The sequence below is a fragment of the Pelodiscus sinensis genome, chromosome 6, assembly GCF_052426305.1.
Source record: "Pelodiscus sinensis isolate ZL-2025 chromosome 6, ASM5242630v1, whole genome shotgun sequence".
Classification (NCBI taxonomy): domain Eukaryota; kingdom Metazoa; phylum Chordata; order Testudines; family Trionychidae; genus Pelodiscus; species Pelodiscus sinensis.
This window is the reverse complement of record NC_143057.1, coordinates 20,924,069-20,941,216: the sequence shown is the minus strand read 5'-3', so window position 1 is coordinate 20,941,216 and position 17,148 is coordinate 20,924,069. Positions and strand designations below refer to the sequence as shown.

At 43.1% G+C, this 17,148-nt stretch overlaps 1 protein-coding gene across 12 annotated transcripts in view; it reads left to right on the top strand.

Annotated features, from left to right (window-relative positions):
• Positions 1 to 17,148, top strand: part of ADAMTSL1 (ADAMTS like 1) — a 708,340-nt gene that overhangs the window by 624,792 nt on the left and 66,400 nt on the right. For all 12 annotated transcript variants that reach the window (XR_012904618.2, XM_089779187.1, XM_075931513.2 and 9 more), the window contains one exon: positions 15,131 to 15,258. Coding sequence is in view for 11 of the 12 variants with exons in the window: in XM_089779187.1 (XP_089635313.1) it covers positions 15,131 to 15,258 (128 nt within the window). In the remaining variant the exon portion in view is untranslated. The remainder of the gene's footprint in view (positions 1 to 15,130; positions 15,259 to 17,148) is intronic.

The window sequence follows — 17,148 nt, the reverse complement described above, 5'->3', positions numbered from 1 at the left end:
TTCAATTTCAAATATGAAGTTTTCAATTAATTGTGAAGATGAGACAATCAGGGCAGTGCTGCGCGTTACTTGTTTTGATATTAAAATCCCCATGTGGGTAGTTGCAGGAAGCTGTTTTGAGTTGTGGGTTAAACAATTTGCTGGCTGTTTCTGTTAAAATGATCAGCAAAGAATGATTTTCTAGAGGACTGTTCTCTGCCTAGGAGTGAATTATATGGTAGCTGATTAGGGTTCAGTCTCCACTATGCACTGGAACTATGTGTGTAACTGCAGTTTAACCAGGTTGTCTGATGAGGTTATATTCCTAGAATTTGTAACCATATACAAAATTGTTTTCAGAAGATGGTTGCAACATAGTTTACATAGGAATGTTAAAACGGGTTAACCAGTTAAACACTAACACTTAACCTGTGAGCATGAGGTCTCATGCTTACTGGTAAGCTTATTGGATAACCATTTTACAAGAGAATAGAATCATAAGGACGGGAGAGACCTCAGGAGGTCATCAAGTCCAACCGCCTGCTGGACCAACTTCAACTAAATCATCCTGGGACTGTCAAGCTGGGACTCAAAAACCTCTAGAAATGAAGAGTCTATCACCTTCCACGGTAGCCCATTCCAGTGCTTCACCACCCTCCTAGTGAAATAGTTTTTTCTAAAAAACCTCCCCCACTGCAACTTGAGACCATTGCTCTTCATTCTGTCATCTGTCACTACTAAGAACAGCCTCTCCCAACCCTCTTTGGAACCTCCCTTCAGGAAGTTGAAGGCTGCTGTCAAATTCCCCCCTCACTCTTCTCTTCTGTAGACTAAATAAGCCCAAATCCCTCAGTCTCACCTCATAAGTTATGTGCTCCAGCTAAAGATGTTAAATATCAAGTAATTTACTAGTCGAGTAGTCAATGTAATTTCCTTCGACTAGTCTATAGGCATTTCCACATTCCTCCTTTGAAATGTACAAGAGCCCCTGCTGGGAAGTCCCGCTGACTCTGGGCTGCATGTGGGTGCCAGCTTTGAAATGTACAAGAGTCCCCAAAACGGAAGCACCCTCATGGAGCCTGGGGTCAGCGGGGGACTTAGAGTCCCCCTCTCACCCTGGGTTCCATGTTCTGCTGCCGCTTTGAAATGCCACACAGAGCCCTGAGTTCCGTCTGGCATTTCCTCAGAACCCGGGGTCAGCTGGGGACTCCCCAGTTGATCCTGGGTTCCATGGAAATGCAGTGGAGAGCCCGGGATCAGCTGGGGAGTCTCCAGCTGATCCCAGGCTCCACACGGCACTGCTGCTTTGAAATGCCATGCAGCTTTTCAAAGGGGCAGTGCCACACAGCTGAGCCTGGGATCAGCTGTGCAGTGCTGCCCCTTTAAAACACCACGTTGGTGTTTCAAAGCAGCACAGCACAGAGCTGACCCTGGGCTCCATGTGGTGTTGTCCCTTTGAAATGCCACTGCGGCACTTCAAAGGGGCAGCACTGCACAGAGCCCAGGATCAGCTGTGCAGCACTGCCCCTTTGAAACTCCCCCACAGGGTTTCAAAGCGGCAGCACCGCATGGAGCCCAGTAGCTTTGAAGTAGCCCTTTTTTCCCCACCCCCCTTTGCTACCTCTATCTGATAGATTGACTAGTCGACTAGACTATCTGATAAGCATTTGCTAGTCCTTAACATCCTTAGCTCCAACCCCCATAATCATTTTTGTTTCCTTCTGCTGGACCCTCTCCAGTGCATCCACATCCTTTCTGTAATGGGAGTGCGGGGGCCAGAATTGGACACAATATTCTAGATGTAGGCTCACCGGTGACGAATAAAGGGAAGTAACCACTTCCTTAGATCTGCTGGCAATACTCCTACTAATGCTCCCCAATACGCCATTAGCCTTCTTGGCTACAAGGGCACACTGTTGACTCAAAACCAGTTCCTCATCCACTGTAATCCCCAGGTCCTTTTCTGCTGAACTGCTACCTAGCCAGTCAGTCCCCAGCACATAGCAGTGCATCCCTAATCCACAATCACTAATTGCCTATATAACCATAACAGTGATCGGAAACAGTGCTCAGTCAGATAGGGTGACTGACTTGATGTTGAACATGCTTTCAGTTAACGTGGGCAAGTTAATGAAGTATGGTCCATACAGGAGAATCAACCTGTGTTTGCAAATAATTATCAGTCATATTCATTGTTAACATGGCAGAATCATGCTTAAGTGCTATTTTCAGACATCATTGCTATAAGCACAATATGATTCTCCACTGCATCTAAGGCATTAGTCTTCTGCTTTGACTTGGTGCATCATGACTATAAGTATGCAGAAATCTGCCGCTGAGTGTGGCCTGAGAACTGCAGGATAAATACGATCCATGGGTCTTCCATGTTAATTTGCTAATGGCTGAATTGCTGTCATGTCTGCTGAGTGCAGCCTTTATCCTTGAATGCTTCAGTGGCCATCATAGCACGTATTTCTGATATATTTTACATACACAGAACATAAATAATTGCTATTAGCACTGCTTTGTGACAGATTGGTAGCGACATACTGGGTTGAGCCATGTTGCTAGACATCATTAGCCCCAAACGAATTGATATGGGGACAATCATGTGTTTTTCAGGATGTTTTCACTATCCAGGAGTTCAAGTGAAGGGACGGGTAAAGGCAATGCGATTTGAAAAAAACAAATTTTTTTGTTTAACTCTGGACATTTTTAAATGTTGCTAAAAGAATTTTGCTGTATGAAAATATCTTCTTCCATTGCGTAAAATATGCTGAATCCCATTTTGTTATTTGCTAAATAGAAAGAAATCTGCATACTCCTATAGACCGACCCCTCAAGTACTCACTTAAAACACATTTTTGGGAGCACTGTGAAAAACTAGTACATGCTAACCATTACTATACACACCCACCCACACACACACACACATACACAGACTCGTTATGTACTTAGCTATGGCTATGTCTAGACTGCAGAGTTTTTTCTGGGATACCAGAAGGTATCCCAGAAAAACTCTGCCGTGTCCAGGGAATGCATCTGCTTTTTCAGAACAGTTTCTGAAAAAGTAGGTGCATTCTTTCGGCATCCCTGTATTCCTTATTTTATGAGGACTAAAGGATGTTCTGAAAGAGGAGGTTTTTCCGACATTTGGCCCTGTGTAGACAGGCCAAATGTTGAAAAAGTCTCTTCCGAAAAACAAGCAGAAAAAGATATGCAAATTGCTGTTCACAATTTGCGTATCTTTTTCCGAAAAAACCCCACAGTGTAGACATAGCCTATGTATTGGTAACATTTCATTATCCTGCATGCATTCAGGATTTTATGGTTTACTCCAAGTAGCATATAAGGATGGGCGGTGACGTGCTTGGAGCCAGCTACATTAGCTGATACAGAATAAGTCAGCTGTCCAAGAATCTGCTGCCAGTTCTCTCAACATAAGTTATAGGATTGAGGTTAAACATCTAAGTCTAGTCAGCCTGGGAAAATAAAAGAAACTGAAGAGTCTAGTCTCAAGGCTAAAATTAATTTCAACCGCTGTTGCTGTGGAACATCCTGTACATTTTTTATTTATCAAAGGTGCAGTTTGGCCCCTGATTTACATATACAGATAGTTTGCTTGCTCCCTTCTCACTTCCATGATTGAATCATTTCCATACTCAATAGTAACTATAATTTATCGCCATTTGCAGTGTTGTTGCCCTGTCACCTGTGCTTTTTTGTTTTTTTGTTTCTTTTTGGCAGATAGTGCTACGTTTGACAAAAAATGAGAACTATTTCTATGGTTATAAGAACAAGAATGTATCTCTTGTGGAAACCACATGCAGTCTTAATCAAGAGTTGGGCCTACAGTATACATTTGGTTGGACATAGTCCTGTGAAAATATCTTTTTAGCCCCCAAAAAGTTGCATGTATAGATTTCGATTGCCAGGGGTTACATCCTGCTGGAAATTTGCCATCAAATGATTTCTTCTGTTTGAAACTACTGTGATTTTTGTGGCATGTTTTAAAGGGAATATAGGCTACATAAAGTCCACCTCTGGTTCATGCTGAATATTAGACTCATGAGAAAATTAGATCATTACCTCACACCATATAACCAACTATAATTTAGCAACAGATGGTTTACTGTTTTGCTGGTAAAGAACAAACAGCCTTTGATTGCTAAAATTTAGTTTTCATAACATATTTACATATATTTGGGGTTGTCAACTTTCAAATTTCTCAGAACTGGGACACTACAAAAATCAAACCCACCCTCTTCCTGTCCACCCAAAGGCTCAACTCACCATCACAAGTAAGGTTAAATAGAACTGTGTCTCTCCCTCCAGCAGCACCTCCAAAGCAAAAAGCTTGCAGGTAGTGATGGGAGAAGGAATTAAGGTGGGGGGCGGTTCTTGCAGCTGCTGAGCTTACCACAAGCAGCCCTTGTAGGGTAAGAGGTGTCCTTCCCCATATTGGCCTGGACTAGCACCTCGGGGGCAGGGGCTCTTGCTATGTTCCTATCTGGCTCTGGGCCCAGCACTCTTACATTGAAGGAGCCATGGGCTGGGTTGACAGTGAAATTGTGGTTATCAGACTTTTGATCTATGTCTAAACTATAGAGATTTTATGGAAAAAGTGGCTTTTTTTCAAAAAAAACTTCATCTGCGTGTAGACTGCTTTCGCGTTCTTTCGAAATTAAATTGAAAGAACTTGGCGATTTTCTCGACAGCGAGCAAGAACACTTTACACCTCATTTTACAAGGAAGAACGCTTTTATTCGAAAGAGCTTTTTTGAAAAAAGACATTCTTGAACTCAAACAGCCTTTTCGAAAGAGAGCATCCAGATTGCCTGGGTGTTCTCTTTCAAAAAAGTGGAACGCTTTTTCAAAAGTGTTGTTGCTGTCTAGACGATCTCTTTCTAAAGAATAGTGATAGAGATGTAGCCGTGTTAGTCTGGTGTAGCTGAAACAAAATACAGGACTATGTAGCACTTTAAAGACTAACAAGATGGTTTATTAGATGATGAGCTTTTGTGGGCCAGACCCACTTCCTCAGATCAAATAGTGGAAGAAAATAGTCACAACCATATATACCAAAGGATACAATTTAAAAAAATGAACACACATGAAAAGGACAAATCACATTACAGAACAGAAGGGGGATTTGGGGGGGGGGAAGGAAGGTGAATGCCACCTCTAATATCATTAACTCACTGGCATTCACCTTCCTTTCCCCCCCCCCAAATCCCCCTTCTGTTCTGTAATGTGATTTGTCCTTTTCATGTGTGTTCATTTTTTTAAATTGTATCCTTTGGTATATATGGTTGTGACTATTTTCTTCCACTATTTGATCTGAGGAAGTGGGTCTGGCCCACGAAAGCTCATCACCTAATAAACCATCTTGTTAGTCTTTAAAGTGCTACATAGTCCTGTATTTTGTTCTTTCTAAAGAGGCTTTTTCGAAAGAGTTCTTTCGAAAAAGCCTGTTTCGAAAGAGTCTTGTAGTTTAGACGTTCCCTTGGTGTCCAGTCAATACTTCTGACTGAAAACTGGAGACATTCCCTTAAAACTGAATTTTCCAGTCAAAAAATGGACACCTGGCAATAGTCTATATTGTGCCGTTGAGAGTTTTTTTCATTCTGCTTGGCTGAAACAGCATCATATTATAGTCTGTCATTTTGGATAGTCTGGCAACAAACTACCAGTTATGCATATTCAAATATAGTATCAGAACTACTCCTAGGAGTGTGCAGGTATTTGGTAGCTCTACTTCAGACAGTCTGGCAGCATAAGGAGAATTACAGGTGCTGAGGGTGCAGCAGCGCCCCCTGGCTTGAAGTAGTTTCCATCATATACTGGGTTTACAGTTCAGTGGCTCTCAACACCCACACACTGTACACATTGTTCAGCGCCCCACAAGGCAGTACTTATTTTGCCATCTGCTCCCACTCCCTCACTTTGATAGTCTATGTTTCTTTCAGATTAGGATCAGGGATGTTCTAGCTGCCAGAATCCTGATTTTCCAGTACGCTGAGGACCAATCACTTTTTAAGTTATTGAAAAATTGTATTTAGTTATATGAAGTGATTGGTAGCTGAGTAAGCACAGCACATTTGAAAATCACAGATGAGTTGTGGGATTGCTTCAAAGCAGCATTCCTTTTTTGGCCAAATAGCCACTTGCTGGCTACCAATGACCTGTGTAAATGAGAGAATATGAGGCTCAAGGTAGCCTGCATATGGCCAATGGGTATGCCTGAGTTTCTACAGTCCGTCGTCTTCATGACCACACAGGGAGAGAGAGTTAATTTGTCAGCCCACCGCCTAGGGAGAAGGGAAAGAGAAAAAGAATGTGGATACTTCTCAGAGGTGGAAGTAAGCCTGTGTGCCCTGATGCAGTGCTCTGGCAAGAAGCCACCCAGGGCATTCACCTGCAGGGAGAGGGGCAGAGCATTCCCAGGCTGGTTCCCGGATTCCTGCAGGCTGCCATGCTCAGCAGCAGACAGCCAGGCAGGTTAGAGGGCTTGGCTGGAGGTGCCTCCCTGGGACTTCCCCATCGCTGAGCTCCCACCCCTCACTGCCATTTTGGGAGAGGAGGGAGGCTTGCAGCCACACTTACCCGGGGGGGGGGGGGAGGGTTTATTCCTTTTTGCTGTTACTAGGGAATGCTGGGAGAGTCCGGAGGAGGAACATGGAAGATTCTGCACTTCCCTTTGCTCGCTAGTCACAGCAAACAGGGAAAAATACATAGGGACCGGTATCATGGGCGGCAGGTATGGTAGGCAGGGGAAGGCACTGCCTTCTCAAATTGCCAGCCTAGCTCCACCCACACTCCACCCCCAGAACGTCTTATGTAGGCGTACGAGGGGCTGAGTGTTGCTGTCCCCGAGCGTCTGTCCTCTCTGTGCTCTAAGGACTGGAAGGCTGGGGCCGGGTATCCTTCCTCCCCATGGTCCAGGGTCGGAAAAGCTGGGAGAATGCACTACCCATCCCTCTCTGTGCTCCAGAACTGGGAAGTCTCAGGCTGTGTGCCACCTGGGAAGGCTGGGGCTACGTGCCACCCGCCCTCCCCTTGCTCTGGGGCCAGCGAAGGTTGGGCTGGGTGCCACCTGCCCTCCTGGTGCTCTGGGGTCAGGGAGGCTGGGGCTTGGGCCACAAGGCTTGGACCATGCGCCATTCCACCTCCCTGTCATGGGGGTGGGGCCTAGGCAGAAGGGGCAGGGTTAGGGCCTTGCCTGCCCCAGTGCTACCTTCACCCACCACTCATGACTAGGGTTGCCAGGTGTCACCGGACAGTCCAGTAGTTGAGCTTTCTGTTTGGGAAACAAATTGAGAAAATATAAATGAGAAAATATAAATGTCCGGTATTTTCTAAATAAGATGTAATGTAGATTGTGATGTAATGTCAAGTGTGTCAGGTATTTTTGTTGAAACCATCTGGCAACCCTACTCATGACTGGTATTTATAGCAGCAGCCCCCCTCCCATAATGGTACCCTTGTCTCTCCTCACACTGACCTCCTTCTCTGCCCTGAGTCTCTCCTCATACCCCCTGGCCTGAGCCACCTGCATTTCACAACACATTTAAATTTCTTACAAGTACTGTTGAATCACCAGCCCTCCCTCCCCTGCCCTAGGATCCCTTCCAAGGGGGGGGGGGGGGCAGGTTGTGATAAGACAGTACCTATAAGAAATTTAATTTACTTTCTACCCCTGCTTCTTCCAGTATCAGCATTGAGGAAAGGGCCTCTCGACCCTGATGGCCTAGCCATCTTCTGATGTCTGATTTGTGTTGTCTCTGTAGTTAGATTGAGCTCCTGTGTCAGGGGCTGAGTTTTCTTCTGTGTCTTGCACACCAACAAGCACACTGTTGCCACTTAAGACTCATAAATAATGGTAATCGTTTTCAGGCTGTATGATACGGGCTCAATTTGAACCAAAGACCTTCCCATGGAAGACTTTATAACCCATTACTTTGCCCCACAAACCACCTAGTTAGCCCAAAGGGATCAATGATTACTAATATATAGTCCCAATTTTATTTTTTGTCATATTTGAGATACAGAACAAGCTGAAAAAATAAGAGCAGTGTTATTTTTATTCACTCATGCATACTAAATATACATCATAAAAGTTACGGTGGCTAGGCAAATGTGTTTGATAGCATTAACAGGAATTCTGATTCTTGACTTTGCACTTGACTTTTTTAATAGTTTTAAAATAAGCATTACCCAGGCTGACTTTATTGTGTGTTCTGTCTAGCTTCATCCACTCATCAGAGACTACTTATTTTGAGGAAGAAAGTGCCGATTCCAGCACACAGGGCTTCTATAAATGAGGAAGAGTTAAGAGTGGATCCCAGATGAGTCCCTAATTGTCATGCCAATGGATAGAGCCCTGCAAATATCCACTTTATATCCATGTGTATCCACATCCATGTCGACTCATTTTTGCAGATACGGATGCAGACACAAATTTTGTATCTAGAACTAGGAATGTAAGAGAGTAGTCGACTACTCACTTCTACCTGCTTGCTGCCTCTTGTATCAGATGCAATTTTGGGGGGGCAACAGGAGCCGATGCTGGGGGGAGCCAACTTAAAAGTCAGTTCTCCCCAGAACCATCTCTGCGGTGCTGGGGTGGAGGGGCGGGAAAGAGAGGCTCAGCAAAGCTGGCACGAACCGGGACTATTCAGTCCCAGCTCACAACGGCCTGCTGGGCTCTTACTTCATTTAAAAGGCAAAGCCACAGTGGGGTTAGCTCCTATGGCTTAATCCCGACTGACGCCAGCCCCGGGAGCTAGCCCCACTGCAGCTCTGCAGTTTAAATGTAGTAGGAGCCGGGCTGCTGTGCACCCAGCCTACTACGTTTAAACTGCAGAGCCACAGCAGGGGTAGCGAGTGGCCCCCCCAATCAGCTAATCAAGTAGTCGATGGAAATTCCATCGACTGCTCAATTAGCTGATTAACTGTAATTTAACATCCCTATCTAGAACGCTGCAAATTTGCAGATATCTGCAGGTATCCCCATCTGTGGATGTCAGTGCAGGTATATGCGGATCATTTTTGTGGATACAGATGTGGATACAAATATAAATTTTGTATCCACGCAGAGCTCTACCAACTGACTTGTGTTGTCAGTAACATCTCCACCAATTGTAACTTCAACGGACCTAGATCACCAGCAGGAAGGATGGAACCTGGGGCCTTTGGGAGCTAAAGGCATGAGCCTCTAATCCAGGGCTTATCAACTTTGGAAACCCCAGGGAGCATAAGGATACTCACAGCACATGCCGGGGCTGCAGTTTAAGTGTGGTTGCATATACATGCAAATATATATGCAAATAGCTTCTTTCACACTGATGGACATGTATACAAAGATTAAGGCAAAACTACACAACACGCAGGCCCCATTTAAGTCAGTCCTGCTGATATAAATAAAACTCAATATTGACCCGATTTCCATCCATATATCAGCACTTTTAATGAGCAATGACAATCCAGAAATTTAACTACTAAAACACATATCAACAGTATATTACCTACTTTTTTTGTTTTGGCTCCCACCCGTGGGCCATGTGTTGAGCCCTGCGTAAACCCAAACCTCATCATGGGCTGCAAGCAAACAGGCCACAGGCTACATGTGGCCCATGGGCCACGTGTTGAGTAGCCCTGCTCTAACTCCATGTGCAAAGCTAACTGGCCCTTAGCTGAGGCTGTAGAACAGTTTCACTAGTGACTAGTCTCTTCCTCAGTGGTTTCATTGTCTCTGGGTTACATAGGCAAACAAGGTATACAAATTAGCTTCCTTATAATTTAATTTTGAGGAATACAGATTTTTGTAAGAGGTTTTGAATTGTTTCAGCATCAGATCATCAAATCGCTTTATAAAAAGCTTCAGAGGGGTAGCCAACTTAATCTGTACAGGATAAACTTAAAAAACAACAAATAGTCTGGTAGCACTTTAAAGACTAACAAAATATGTAGATGGTATCATGAGTTTTCGTGGCTGTGCCCATGAAAGCTCATGTTACCATTTATATGTTTTGTTAGTCTTTAAAGTGCTACCAGACTACAGGCAGTCCCCGGGTTACGTACAAGATAGGGACTGTAGGTTTGTTCTTAAGTTGAATTTGTATGTAAGTCGGAACTGGTACATATTGTAGGGGAAACTATAGCCAAACATTTCTCCAGAGCTCAGTTTTATTCTCCCACACCTCACTTCCCTCAGTCCTTTATTCTCAAGCTGAGGTGTCTGCTGAGAAAAGCCGCTCTGCGTCTCCCTGGTCTGCTGGGGGGAAGCAGCTAGTGCGGGGTTACCTCACCCCGTTTGTAAGTAGGGATCCGATGTAAGTCAGATCCATGTAACCCGGGGACTGCCTGTATTTATAAGAAGTGTTGTGTGTTCCAAATAGTCTGTAATTTCTGGTGGCTGGAACTCTTTGAATATGGGAACCCGCTAATGAGGAGCTTCTTTAATAGTCATGTGTTAGATGCCATCAAACTGACATAATTATTCAGTATTGCTAAAAATATATTTTCTTGAAGATGATGGAGTGTAGGACAATCAGGAACAGATGGGTTAAAATGTAAAGGGGACAGTGGTATTTTTACTGCAAGAAAGAGATTTTGAAATAACATAGGTAATAAAAAGAATTGTTACATCTGGTAGATTTTTTTTCACCACAGATAAAACACTGAAAACTTAACAATAAAAACTAAGAGTAAATAGGAATCTCATGGCAGAATGATTTCATGCAAAGGTAAAAATGTGGGGAAAACGTCCAAGGAAAGCAACTGAAGCAAAAAGTATTAACGAATTAAAAAGAAACTTAGATTTATTTCTGGATGAGGTGGGGATTGAGAGACATGGTCAAAAACCAGAAGTACAGATGAAAACAGTTTTTTTTAAGGTGTTGAACTCAGTTGTCCTTTTCCTGTTTCTAAAAGGACGTGATTTGGATCATTAGCTACATCAGTGCCAGTGAAGCCAATTTACAACAGCTGAGGATCTAGCTCCTTATGTTTTTGCCTTCAGCCCAAAACAGATTGAAAACATCCAGAGTTAAGCAACTGTTGTACCAGCACAATAGTAGCTGAAACAAAACCAGTTAAAGAACCTAGACTGATGGTGATAAAAAGTCCACATCTGTTTTAAAAAAGTATGGCTACATCTACATTGGCCCCTATTCCGTAATAGGGATGCTAATGTAGCACTTGGGAATAGGCAAATCCGCGGTGGATTTAAATATCCCCCGCAGGATTTGCATTTTCATGGCTGCCGCTTTTTTCCGGCTTGTAGATAAGCCAGAGAAAAGCGCCAGTCTGGACGTGATCCTCCGGAAAATAAGCTCTTTTCCGGAGGATCTCTTATTCCTACTTTCCTACTCCAATGCCACCCAGCTGATTAGGAGAGCACCCATAGCTAAGTTTGTGTTTCTCCTGGTGCTGCACATCTGAACATGCATAGGTGCACACAACAAAATGTATCCTGCACATAGATGGAAAACATCTGCACATGGATGGAAAGAATTAGAAGAAATATTATGTAATTTTTAGCCCTTGGTCCCTAATATTTGGGGTAAGGGGATTGTAAAGTCTTATGGGTTTAAAGTCATTTTTAGGTGCAGATTAAACCAATAGACCTTAACTAACAAAATTGCATTAAGGGATGCTGGGTTCTGAATGCACTTGTGAATTCTGTATGCACATCCATTTGCATATGCAAAAATTGCTAGCACTGGCTCACTGAGAAATTGCCCCTTACGTTCACAGGCTTTTAAAAGGTAAAACAATCCATAAGTCTGGAGGAGGAGCTTCTATAAACTATTGTTTTCTTTTGCTACATAAGCAGGTCAGCAATTTTAAAATGATTAACATTTTGGTTTGTAAATGACTCTGCATTTCACTAAGCACTGACAAGACATGGTTGGCACAAGCTGAATCTTTATTACAATGATTATTATTTTTTTAAAATTGGTTTTAAAGGAAATCAGACTCCTCTCTGAACCTAATGGAATTCAATGGGTGGCCTGAATCTGGTTTGTTTTAGAGAACTACCGCCCATAGTGTTGAGCTGGATCAAATATCCCTAACCCTGTGGTCCATGAGACAGCAGTTTTCATTCAAGAAAAAAAACCTCATCAGTGCACGATTAGTGGATCAGACTTTGATTGCATGACTTGGATGGGCTTTTTCCTTCCATTCTCTCTTCCCACGCACACTCCCACCCTCATCCGTGACAATCACCATCTTGGCTAAGGACTTTATGCAGAACAGCTGCTAAATTTTTCTGGTAAATCAAATTTGTCATTAGGTTTTTGTCATTATTTAAATGTATAAATGAATGGAGGCAGGTTCTATATAGCATCCTTAAGAGGAAATACAAAGTGCTGCAATTGAGGACATTTCATATGAGTGTTGGTTAGAGTCTCAGGGCCATGTTTTGATTTCACTTACACCATATGAATCAGGAGTCAGCAGAGTTACACTGATGTAAAATTAGTTTAGTATAGCACCAAGCGTTAATGATCTCAGTTCATACAAAATTCCACAATGTAAGTCAGGGTACAGATGTAATAGTGTAGTCGATTAATCCATAAGCAAAAGTTTATAGGTTAATGCTATAGACTACAAGGCATTTCCCTCCCCTCTCCCTTACCAGTAAATTTTTTAGCAGGCTGCCCAGCTGCCCGGCTTAGTCCTGGCTCATGCTGGGTCCAGGACCTACCCCAGCTGTGACTCTGCATTTAAAGTGTATTAGGAGCCAAGCAGGCAGGCAGCCCGGCTCAGTTCTGGCTTATGCCGGGTCCAGGAGCTCAGTTCCCCCCTAGACAGGGGCTGCTGGCACCTCACGCTGCTGCCTCTTTATCAGAGGCAGCAGCACGGGGTAACAGAGAGCTGGTCCATGAGGGGAGCTGGGTTTTAAACTGGCTCCCCTCATGGACCAGCTCCCTCCTGACCCTCTGTGCTGCTGCACTGATACAGGGGCATGTGGCTGTTGGAGGGCCTATCCCTTCACACACACACACCCCAACTTGCCTGGTTCTTCTCACGTGATACAGAGGCAGTAATGCAGAGTGGCAGGGGGCTCCCCAGGAGTGAGGCTAAAGTACACTGCCTGCCAGCCCTGCCCCTGGGGACTATAGAATAGTCGACTAACCCATAAGAATTCATGAGGTTACTCGACTATTCAATTAACCAATATTTAACATCCCTAAGTCAGAGTGACCTACATACTTTTTTCAGCTCTGCCACTGCCTTGGTCAACTCACTTCACCTCTCTATACCCAGTGTTCTCAGTTCTCACAATTTAACTGCAGGTGTCTCAATGTTCAGTGTTTTCTTTAAAGCCCCAGTATGAAGGGCCCTTTCATTATGAGGAAATCTGTGTTCTTTTGTGTTTTGATGAAAAATTGCTCAGGATAGTTAAGTCCACAGCAGAATGCAAAGACCTTCAAAAAGAATCTCCCAAAACTGGGTGTCGGAGCAACAAAATGGCAGGTGAAATTGAATAATGATAAATGAAAAGCTGTGCTTATGGGAAGACATAATGCTAAGCATACGTATAAAATGATGGGATGGAAATTAGCTCTTGCCACTCAGGAGAGATCTTGGAGGCATGATAGATAGTTCTCTGAAAACATCCACTCAATGTGCAGTGGCAGTCAAAAAAGCCAACAGAATCATTAAGAAAGGGATATATAACAAGACAGAAGATATCCTATTTCCTCTTCATAAAATCCATAGTACACCCACTTCTTGAATACTTTGTGCAAATGTGATTGCCTCATCTCAAAAAAGATATATTGGAATGAGAAAATATTCAGAAAAGGCAAACAAAAATTAGTAGAGGTATGGAATTAAAAGGGATATGGAATTAAAAGAAATTAATAAGATTAAGACTTTTCAATTTGGAAAAGAGTCAACTAAAGGGGGATACAATTGAGGTCTATAAAATCCTTCCCATAGCACACAAACTGGGGTCATGAAATGAAATTAATAGGTAGCACATTTAAAACAAACAAAAGGAAGTATTTCTTTACACAACACGTAGTTAACCTGTGTAACTCCTTGGATTTTGTGAAGACCAGGATTGTAACAGTGTTTAAAAAAGAGCTAAATAAATACATAGAGGATAGGTCATCAATGTCTACTAGCCAGAATGGGAAGGAGTGGTGTTTGTCAGAGGCTGGGAACAGGTGTCAGGGGTGGGATCGCTTGATGATTACCTGTTCTGTTCATTCCCATTGGAGGCACCAAGCATTTGGCTATTATCAAAAGACAGGATACTGGGCTAGGTGGACCTTTGGTCTGACTCAGTATGGCCATTCTTATGGCCAGCACATCCTGGCAGCTCACACCTCTTCTCACAGCTTCTATTATTCAGGAGCAGTGAACCACAGCCACTGGGAGCTAAGGTAGGAGGGGGGGTATACTTGTGGACAGTCAACATCAGCAAAACATCTCACGGCCCTTTAGCAGATAACCCTGATGTGCTGAGAGCCAGAGTCCTTGGTAGAAGGCCTGATTCCTCTCAAATCAGTACGGCAGAATCAGACCCATTGTTTGCTGCTGATTCACCAGATTCAGTGTCCAATGCGGATAAATTAAAGAGGGTTCTTGGTCTCAAACCAGTCCAAAAAGTGCAGCTAGTTGTTCTTGCATTCTACACCTGCCCCATACTCCAGGGCATGCCTAGCTAATCTTGCTAGCTCCTGTTTAGGTAAGATACTTACCTGGTCTCCATTACTGTAGTATCTGAGCACTTTTAATGTATTAATCCTCACAATGCTCCAAGAGGTGGGTCAGTGCTATTATCCCCTTTGTACAGATGGGTAATTGAGATACAGAATTGCTAAGTGACTTACCCAAGATCACACAGGAAGTCTGTGGTACTAAGCTAGTGCCCTACCCCTGGGACCATCCTACCTCTTTCATCAGCAACCTGTTGCCTCAGAGTGAGAATGAAAATTAACTTTCATGTAATCATAATCAGCAAAAGAAATGTTTAACCCCGGATTTTCATAATTTAAACTAAAGCTGCGGTCCTGAAATGTAAGAAACTGTGTTACTTACCCATGTCTCTTGAAAAATAACTGAAATCCTTGCAAAAGTGTTTGCACGTGGCCTAGATGAGACCTTTGTTTCTGTTTCTCTGCTGCAGAATACTCCTTCAGCCAGATGACTCTTTGCAGATTCTAGCACCACTGGAAGCTGATGTGGGTTTCTACACCTGCAATGCAACTAATGCCTTAGGATCTGATTCTGTCTCTATTGCAGTCACATTAGCAGGTAACTGAAAAGTTGTGTCAATTATACAGAACTCTTTTTGCTACTGATAATTTACTATAAAGTACAAATGGGTAGAAATGTTCAGATATTATGTAACTAAATCACAAATGACAAAATCTTAAAAACAATAATAAAACTATCCTATACTCACCAAAATAATGCCCACCTCTCCTTCAGTCCCCACCTAACAATGTATCCCTCCCTACCAGAAAAACCAAATAAGGGCAAATAGGCTTTGTAGCGTGCTCTGGAAATCAGGGGTGCCCCCTGTAGCATTTGCAACTGGAATTGTATTCCACAGTTGTACAGTTTCCCACGCCCAGAACAGCTTGCCTCAAACTCTGCTTCCCTGTGTGCAGAGTTAAACTTGGTGGTAGCAGCCTCTGCCTCTTGGGAATTCTCAATTACCCTAGTATCAGCAGAAGAACCAGGCAGTTTTAGTGGTACTTAGGACCCAAATCATTTCCTCCTTGCAAATCTTGTGTGAAAAAAGCATGGGATTTCTTAAGCCATATGTCAAAATGGACAGCCTATGTTGTTCTCTCTCATATCTGTATGGAAATAACATCAAACCACATTAAGTTCCATTGGAAATTGCTCTCTTCATTGGGGGGCCCCAGCGCTAGATTTGAAAGAAGTAATCTGCTGAGGCGGGAAAGATAATATCTAGGATTTTGGACAGCCCCACACTTAAGCTTCAAATTATGCAGAGATCTTTCATTTATAAAATATTTGCATTTTCAGTGACTATTTCAAATCATCAGTGGGCTTCTAACCATCCTTGTACAGCAATAATTTATTTGCATATTAATTTGCATAATTAATATGTAAATATGCAAATAAAGTGCTGCCTAGCTGACAAACATTTATGAACATGTATGCTGGTCTGTGAATAAAAAAGGTTGGCAACCACTGCTCTAATTGCTGAGCACTCTAGCCAGCCATTTGTCCAGGGCTTTAAGAACCCACAGAAGAGGTAACTTAAGTGTTTTACTCCAGGCAGTAAGTAGATCAAGTTAAGTAAGTGCTTAAGTGCTTTACTGGGTTGGAACCAGAGCACTCAGTACCTTTTAGAATCAAACTCTATGTCCGTTCTGACCTGTTATCACCAAACCATGACTGACATTCTTCCATCCACTGGGAAATAGATGCATTAAGGTTAACTTTGTTGTTCATACGTATCCGATAATGGTTCAGTTCCATACCAAGTGAAATATTCTTTGTTCATTTAGGCATCAGTACTAATGAAAACCTCCCTATGAAAAGCAAGACAATTAAGATTGTGCTTGTTTTCAGCTTTTTGGGAACAAATCCTCAGAGAGTTCCAGCAGGTTCAGAACCACAGAGGAGGAGGAGAAGGCCAAAGCAGCAAGAGGGTTAATGGGGAATGGATGCAAGTGATGGGAAGTAGGAAGAAGGGACAGTCATAGCTATGGGGTTATAAGAAGACAAGCACATCAAGGGGGAGTGGAATTTGTGTATTAAGGAGTGGGGTTTTTTTAAGGTAGGACAGAGGGGTCAAAGAAAACATATTAGGAAAACTACCAGTAAGTTGTTTGTAATTCCTTATTAGATATTCCCTGCTGCAGCTCCCCAGAATGTGTCTATGTAAATAATAGCATTCAGTAGTGGCTGTTCAACATTGGACTTGTGAGTGTTTCAACACTGAACACATCCAGACCAAGGAGGCAGTAGGAAAGTCCATGGCTTGGGCTGAAAGTAGCTCTTTCAGGCTACAGCTATACTGCAGTGCTATGTTGGGACACCTCCAGTGTCCCAAAATAGCTATTCCACATCTTTTGAGCGCACCCATTATTTTGAAATATAACGAGCTCACTATTCTGACATCCCTCTAAGCCTCATTCCATGAGGAGTAAGGGATGTTTCAGA